The sequence below is a fragment of the Prionailurus bengalensis genome, chromosome B2, assembly GCF_016509475.1.
Source record: "Prionailurus bengalensis isolate Pbe53 chromosome B2, Fcat_Pben_1.1_paternal_pri, whole genome shotgun sequence".
Lineage (NCBI taxonomy): Eukaryota > Metazoa > Chordata > Mammalia > Carnivora > Felidae > Prionailurus > Prionailurus bengalensis.
The window spans coordinates 475,579-484,440 of record NC_057349.1 but is presented as its reverse complement, the minus strand read 5'-3'; the positions used below and the strand labels follow the sequence as shown (position 1 = coordinate 484,440).

General features: G+C 41.9%; 1 protein-coding gene across 1 annotated transcript; it reads left to right on the top strand.

Moving 5' to 3' along the window:
* The first annotated feature begins 111 nt into the window (after positions 1–111).
* Positions 112–1,047, top strand: LOC122490237 (olfactory receptor 24-like). The gene has a single exon (XM_043592836.1). It carries the CDS (start codon positions 112–114, stop codon positions 1,045–1,047), a length of 936 nt encoding a protein of 311 aa, XP_043448771.1.
* Positions 1,048–8,862: the final 7,815 nt, after the last annotated feature.

Here is an 8,862-nt window from a genome sequence, read left to right as displayed (position 1 = left end):
GGGGAACCCACTGGCAAGAGACAGGGTCCAGCGTTCTGTCTTCCTCGGCTCCCGATAGTGAGCAACTCCCCCTCATGATGGCCCCTCTCTTGCAGCACACCAGGACCTAGAATGAACTGCAGCAGGACCCCGGACTTTGTCCTGGCAGGGCTGTCCAGGGGCCCAGGAAACAGGCCAGTCTTCTTCGGTGTCTTCCTAGTACTCTACCTGGTAAGCCTCTTAGGAAACGCACTCCTTCTGCTGGCCATCGGAGCTGACGTGCGCCTCCACACTCCCATGTACTTCTTCCTCAGCCAGCTCTCCCTGGTGGATCTCTGCTTCACTTCCACCACAGCCCCCAAAATGCTTGAGGATCTATGGACCAGCCACGGATCCATCTCTTTCTCTGGATGTCTGTCCCAATTATATTTCTTTGCTGTTTTTGCTGATATGGACAACCTGCTTTTGACTGCCATGGCTATCGACCGCTATGCTTCCATCTGCCATCCTCTGCACTACCCACTGCTAATGACACCTTGTAGATGTGGGCTGCTGGTGGGTGGGTTGTGGGTGGTGGCCCATTTTGTCTCTCTGGTGCACATCTTGTTTCTATCCCAGTTGTATTTCTATACTAACCAAGAGATTCCCCACTTTTTCTGTGATTTTGGTCCACTTTTTCGTCTTTCTTGCTCAGATACCCACCCTAATGAGATCCTAATGATGCTTCTGACCGGGTTGTTAGGAATCGGCCCTCTCCTCTGCATCATAAGCTCTTATACCCATATCTTCCAGGCTGTGGCTAGGGTTCCATCAGCACAGGGGAAAAAGAAAGCCCTGGCCACATGCAGCTCCCACCTCTCCATGGTCATCCTCTTCTACAGCACAGTCTTTGCCACCTACCTGAAGCCACCATCAACCTCTCGCTCTGTGGGGGCGCTGGCTGCTGCTGTCATGTATACCCTGGTAACTCCCACTCTCAACCCTTTCATTTATAGTCTGAGAAACAAGGATGTGAAGAGTTCACTGAAAAGGGTTCTGGGCATAGAGGGTTCATGGGATTATGACTAATCCCCATAAACAAGCACTTTGGAGAAAATCACTCTCCATATCATATTTACAGAGCAAGTCAGTTAACACTAAGGCTGGAATAGAGCATTACATAGTCTATGGGAAAGAACACTGAACTAGAAGTAAAGAGAACTAAAATCTAGTCCCACCCCAGGGCGGGGGGTGGGGAGATTGTTTGTTTCTTTCTTTCTCTAGATAGATAGATATAATGGTAAGGATCTTCATTATTAATCTGTTGATAGAAATGGCAATGATAAAAAAATGGCAGTAGGGATGGCAACAGATGATCAATTTTTGATAGTATTAGTGTTAGAAAGCAATTTAAAGAACAGTTAATCCAAGATAGATAGATAAATAGATAGATAAATGCTTATATGAATACAGCATTTTTCTTTCTCTGAATGTCTACCCTTCAGCTGGATACTGGCTGCCACTGAACAACAGCATATTGAGGGTAATACACACACACATACAACATAATAAGAGATATATATTTAGGTATATTATATAGATATTCTATACCTAAAGGGGTTTTCCCCATATAAGTTTTATTCATGACTTTAGTTCTGTAAAAATAAAGTTGTCTACAAATTAGTCAATGAATAGATTCTTCTTTCTCTCATAGATGGTCATGGTTGCTGCAGAGAAAGGGTTATTACATCATGTGATAAGAGATGACACTCTAGGGGTGCCTGGGTGACTCAGTCAGTTGAGCATATGACTTCAACTCAGGTCATGATCTCACACTTCATGAATCTGAGCCTCATGTCGGGCTCAGTGCTGAGAGCTCAGAACCTAGAGCCTGCTTCAGATTCTGTGTCTTCCTCTCTCTCTATCCCTACCCCGGTCACACTCTGTCTCCCTCTCTCAAAAATAAATTAACGTTAAAAAAAGAGAGAGAATACACTCCAGTTCAGTCACTATGACATGTCGGCTGGTCTCTCTCTACATACCATGCACAACGTTAAGGCAGAGAATACATGTTACATCTCTTTGTGGTGTTCCTGTGATCATGTGGTTGCACATTATGCATTGTGTAGTGCCTGATGATTAATTCTGTTCAGAAGAACAACTCAAGCTACAATGGATTAGAAAGAACCCTAAATTGGGAAGACTAAACTTGACATTCTCAGGCTGGGGTTTCTGTTCAGCAATGCAGATGACGAATTCTTAGCCTGGACTTACTTCCTGGATCATCTAGAAGTCAATCCTTTGTTTTCATATCCAACCTAATGACCTGTCACGGCATATATTCAGAGGTTATTTTGAGATGAATGAATAGACAATCTGAGTTCACATCCCTTCTGGCTTCCCAAGCAGTTTCTCCTGGTCCCCAGGATCTGTGAATACAGGCTTTTTTCTTTCCCTGAATGTCCCCCATTCAGCAGGATATTAGATGGCACTGAACAATAACTTATCAGAGGAAATCCAACCACTGGATGTTGTGAAGGTGAACAACAGAGGTCAATAGTCCACTAAAGGATCAGGAAGCCAGTAAGGGTAACAATAATCCAGGGAATCAGTAGTAAATGTAACACCAAGTTCATTCAGTGCTTCATTGGAGGACATATTATAGGATCCCTGAGAACCAGAACCAAAGCTGAAATCTGGCCTGGGAATATTAAGTGAAGATAAAGGAGAATAGATGGATACAGAGAAACTTTACATCATAAGAATTGGTTTCTGAGAGCTAATAGAACCCCCTTTCTGAACTGCCTTTTGATTGTTATTGATAGTATATAACCTTGGCTAAAGGTAAGATGGGAATAATAGTATGGTAAGATGGGAAGATAGTATATAACCTTGGCTAAAGGTAAGATGGGAAATTAAAAAACAAAACAAAACAAAACACAGACATATGACTTGTGTACCTTCCTCCATGAGTTGTGCATTGGTAAAGATCCACACTTGTGACCAGGGACTTTGGAACAAGGAGTTGACAGTAGCTGTCACTAGTCACTTCTCATGCCTGTCCAGCACCACACCACCCATTACTATCCACCACCATCATTTCCCTCATTACCTTTCAACAAAATATAAGCCAATTCTACACCATCTATTGAGCAATTTACTATGAAGAAGTTATTGTGAGAAGCACTGAAAAGGGTGATCCACTGGCACCACTGAACCTTGATAGAGGTGCACTGTTTATTATCATAACAGTCTAGTAAAGTATTTTCCAGAGCTCTTCCAGAGCTAATTTGTTCAGTCTGTAGTTGCTTATTGTTTCTGTTGTGTTTTGACGGGGGCTGAGCATTGGGACCATCTAGCCCTCCATCTAACTGACATTATACCTTTTCTTTACATTGTATAAAAGAATATCCTATGTGATATAATGTATAATGTATTGACCTCAGTTTTAATGATGAATATTTTTAATATTTCCATTGTTAGAGGCACTCCAAAGAAAGAAACCTTCAAAAGTTGTAAATCAAGGTTAAATTCATGTCCTGATAATGTCAGTACTACTATATTTATCCATCCAAATGTTAATTGTAACTCTGCATGCCTAAGTTTCCTCTGAGGCTTCCTTTTCTATGTGTTCAGTTTAGGTTAAGTATATATCAATAAGGATTGTTCTCCCTTAAAAGAACTTAATGCATTCCCAAATTCCCAACTAGGAATCCCAGATAAAATTCACTACTTCACTACAAAATATGTTCCCTCCTTATTCCTTCATTGGGCAAGATCTCATCTACTCTGCCTCAGATAATGAGAACACAGAAGTCTCCTTGCAATGCCTCTCCCATGCTGTGTTCGAACCTGTGCAAAGGGAAACACATTCAATCCTCACTTTCTGTGATCTGATGGCATAATAGAGTACTAATCCAGAATCACTTGTCCAGAACAGGCAAATAGAACAGTGAAACTCCACATCTGCAGGCTGGAAGGTTAAGAATCTTGCGATCAGAGACAGCTCAAGGATACACACTAAATTATCTTTAAAGGTTTTATGTTGAATAATAAGAAATTATTGGATTTGAGGACAAAAGACAGTTAAATATTAACATTACATATGGTTCAACCTATACATGGGCACAGATTATGCTAAATGTTTCATTCTAACTACAGCCATATGCTGAGTCCCTAACTGTTTTGAAAAGAATTCTTAGAAAATGTGATCTTTTAGGAATTATTTCAGTGAGTGCTCTTCCATAAACCACCCGCCCCATTTCCAGGGCATCAGCATTCACTAAAGTTTCCATCAGGCTTCTCTTCTTTGGCAATCTGAAAGCGACTTTGTAGCATCCTCAAAGAAAAGGTTTCTGTGAAGCAGCAAATCCTAATCTCTGAGTCTCCCAACTTCTTCAAGCTGAGTTCCCTTTACATGAAAAACATAAAGGCCAGGCCTTGCTTTCATGAATTTTCAGAATGAAAAGACCTGAGGTGTTCTTTCAGTTTGGGTGTCATATATCTGTTCCTAATAATTTTCCACCCTAAAGCCTGAGGCACACCTTGTTAAAAGTGTGGGGCCCACCCACACAGCCTTTGCAGATACATCTGGGCTGCCTGTCCTGGCAGCAGTCCTCCAGGTCTCAATTAGCAAGTACAACACTGTATATCTTCTTAAAATACACCACACATCCGCCAGGGACCAAACACTATCCAAAACAGGAAAAGAGAGCCACTGCAGACAACTGAATTGAAGGAAAAAGAGGCAATAATGCGACAGAGCACATGGAACTCACACCAGAGACACTCCATGGAAGTGCCAGCTCCTGGGAAACAGGAAACACTGCACTGTGGGCACTTCAGGACTTCCTCATAAGGTAAGTCCTACAAGAGCAGGAAATGCTTTGACTTTACTAACACACAGAAATAGACACAGAAAGTTAGAAAAAAAAGAGATGACAGAAAAAAAGATCCCAAATGAAAGAATAGAACCAAACCACAGCAAAATATCTAAGCAAAATAGATACAAGTAATATGCCTGATAGATAATTTACAGTAATGCTCATAAAGATATTCACTGGACAGGGTGGGAGCCAAGATGGTGGAACAGCATAGAAGTTTTTTGTGTGTCTCGCGTCCATGAAATGCAGCCAGACCAACACGAAACCATCCTACACACCTAGAAAAGTGATCTGAGGATTACCACAACAAACTGCACAACCTGAACCACGGAATTCAGCAGGTCCATGGCGAAGAGAGGTGAAGTGGGGAAGAGAGAAGCTGAGGCAGGCAGGAAGGTGCTTTCGTGTGCAGAGATAGGACGGAGATGGTGGGAGAATACGGAAAAGCACGCATCCCCAAAAGCAGCTGGAGAGAAAGTGGAAAATTGGAAACAGCCACAGGGACTAAACTAAAAGGGGAGAAAGGAGAAAGGAGAAAAGAGACGGTTTAAATTCCATTAAGACCATAAACAGGGGGAGTGCAGAGTCTGCAACATCGCAGCTCAATACCTGGTGGTGCTCTGGTGGGAAGGGTGAAGCCCCAGGAGCAGAGTGGGGTCCGGGAGGTTCTCAGGCCACACAGGGAGAAGCAGTTCCACTGCTGGAAGGCCATTTGGTAGAGACTGTTGAAGCCACCTGGTCCCAGCAGACCCCAAAGAATGCCCACATTTGCTGGTACTGGAACAAGGTCTTTAAGGGTGAAGCCTGGTGCCAGATGTGTGTTGTGATTTTCCATAATCCTTGAAATGCTGCTACTACACTATCTCACAAACTTTTTGGGGGGTGGGCTGGCACCTGGCTCTGTGTTGCATCCACATGACTCCTGAAACAATGCTACAGGCACCAGTGACAGTCACAACAAAGTTTGTTACAATGAGAGGCAAGGCCGAATGATTGGGACCAACACTCTTGATAAGCGTGTGGCCTCAAACAGCCGGGGTACAGAGTTTTTAAAGCCGATCACATCGTTTTATCATTATCTGGGAACAGAACAGAGAAACAGTTCCCAGATTAGTTAGAAACAGTTGCCAGATGAGTCAGAAACAGTTATTGAATGAGGTGATTATTTTAGACTTTCTGCCGCTAAGTTGCAACCAGTGGATCTCCTTGACCTTGTCTTTGATGCTCTTTTTTTGAGCTTTTGTTTCCTTCATTGGTAAAGCCTGATTCACAAGAGTATGAAGTATGATTTACAAGAGTAAAAGCAAGGCTGTTATCTTTTGACCTTCAGTGTCAAAACAAAGTTGTTATTTTTCAAGCTAAGTGTTAGCTTTACACTACAATTTAACCCTTACAGCAGTCTCGGGGCACTGGCAGCAGCAGGGACCAGCAAACATTCCTGGGTGTGGCCAGCATTCAGCCATTGCTTGGTGAGAGCCTCCCACAGAGGGGCTGAACGGGTCCAAGCCAGAGTCCTTAAGAAGTAAGGTGCTGAGGAGGAGCCAAGATGGCAGAACAGCATGGAAGTTTTTTGTGTGTCTCGCGTGTGAAGCTTTTTGTGTGTCTCTTTTGTGTGAAGCTTTTTGTGTGTCTCATGAAGAGCTGAACGTGGGGAACAAGAAGCCATGAAAGGTAGGGAACCCCTTTTGTGGGAGGTGAGAGGCCAGAGACTGGGGAGGGGGGAGCATAGGGGAAAAACACCCATCCCCAAAGCAGCTGGAGAGAAAGTAGAAAATTGGAAACAGCCACAGGAACTAAACCAAAAAGGGAGAAAGGAGAAAAGAGAGGGTTTAAATTCCATTAAGACAGTAAACAAGGGGAGCACAAAGGCTGCAACTCCGCAGCTCGATACCTGGCTGCGCTCTGGTGCGAAGGGCGAAGCCCCAGGAACAGGGTGGGGTCCGGGAGGTTCTCCGGCCACACGGGGGAAAGTGGTTCCACTGCTGGAAAGACATTTGGTAGAGACTGTTGAAGCCACCTGGCCCAGCAGACCCCGGAAGGTGGCCACATTAGCTGGTGCTGGGGCAAGGTCATTAAGGGTGAAGCCTGGTGCCTGATGTGTGTTGTGATTTTCCATAATCCCTAAAATGCTGCTGCCACACTGTCTTGTGAACATTTTCTGGGAAGGGTGGCCACCTGGCTGCAGTCTCGGGCACCGGCAACAAAAGGGTCCAGTGGGCATTCCTGGGTGCAGCCGACATTCGGCCATTGCTCGGTGAGACCCTCCCACAGAGGGGCAGACCGGGTCAAAGCCTCAGTCCTTCAGAAGTAAGGGGCTGGGAAAAACAGCCACATCTGAGACAAAACTTGGGAGAGAGGTGCTGCCTGGGGCCTGGTCACAGAGAGTGAAAACACGGGGAATGGACGAGAGCTGAAGACAGGACAGATGCATCATTGCTGCTCTGAGAGAACAGACTGGGTAGCTGGGTGGCACCATTTTCACCATTCCCGCACATGCCCACCTACAAGCGCCACAACAATCCACCCCCGTAGGCTAGCAGCGCCATCTAGGGGAGAGAGGAGAGGTTACACCGAGCCCTACCCAACTGGGCCAAATTTGCTCTTCAAGAACACAAGTCTCACCGCCAGCTTAGTTTATTGACTATGAAGAGCTACATAGACTGACTTCTAGGGGAAAAGGAAGCAATTTCAGTCCTACTTCAATCTGTTAGCAGGTTCATCTATTCAATTTCTTTCTTTTTTTTCTTCTCTTTTCCTTTTTCTCTTTTACACTTCTTTTCTTTTTCTTGAATACAGAAAGAGAAGCAACTCATTTTTATTTTCAATTTTTATTAAAAATATCTGTCTTTAATTTTTATTACTATTTTTATTACTATCACGTGTAAATTTTTTCAAATTCTACTTTACTTCCATCATTTTATTTTAGTCTACTTCAGTGTACTCACTTTTTCAAATTTTCAAACATTTTTTCTTTTTTTTCTTTTTTTCTTTCTTTTTCTTTTTTCTTTTTCCTTTCTTTACTTTTTCTTGAATAAAGAGAAAAACTTCATTTTTACTTTCAATTTCTTTTAAAAATATTTTTATTTAATTTTTATTATCATATACTTTTTTCTTTTATGTAATTTTGTTTTCAAATTCTATCTTACTCCTATCACTTTATTTCAGTCTACTACAGTGTATTCACTTTTTCAAATTTTCAAACGATTTCTTTTTTCATTTTTTTCTTTTTTATCTTTTTTCTTTTTCATTTCTTTTCATTTTTCTTAAATATAGAAAATGAAAAAAATCATGTTTCCTTTTAATTTTTATTAAAAATATTTTTCTTTCATTTTTTTCTCCTATATTCTCTAATTTTGGGTATATTTTTTCATATTCTATTTTACCCACATCATCTCATTTTAGTCCACCTTAGTGTATCCATTTTTTCAAATTCTCAAACAATTTCCTTTTTTTTCTCTCCCCCCCTTTTTTTTCATTTCTCTAATCTGTCAAACTACTTTCAACACCCATACCAAAACACACCTAGGATCTAGCATCATCTATTCGACTTGTGTGTGTGTTTCTAATTTTTAATTTTAAGGTTTTAAATTTTAATTTCTGTAATTTCAACTTTTCTACCTCATTAACTCCTTTTCTCCCTTCAAAATGACAAAGTGAAGGAATTCACCCCAAAAGAAAGAGCATGAAGACATGACAGCCAGGGATTTAACCAACACAGACACAAGCAAGATGTCTGAACCAGAATTTAGAATCCTGATAATAAGAATACTAGCTGGAGTCAAAAATAGATTAGAATCCCTTTCTACAGAGATAAAAGAAGTCAAAAATAGCCACAATGAAATTAAAAATGCTATAACTGAGCGGCAATTATGGATGGATGCAGCAGCAGCAAGGATGGATGAGGCAGAACAGAGAATCAGCCGTATAGAGAACAAACTTATACAGAATAATGAAGCAGAAAAAAAGAGGGAGTTTGAGGCAAAAGAGCATGAGTTCAGAATTAGAGAAATCGGTGACTCAT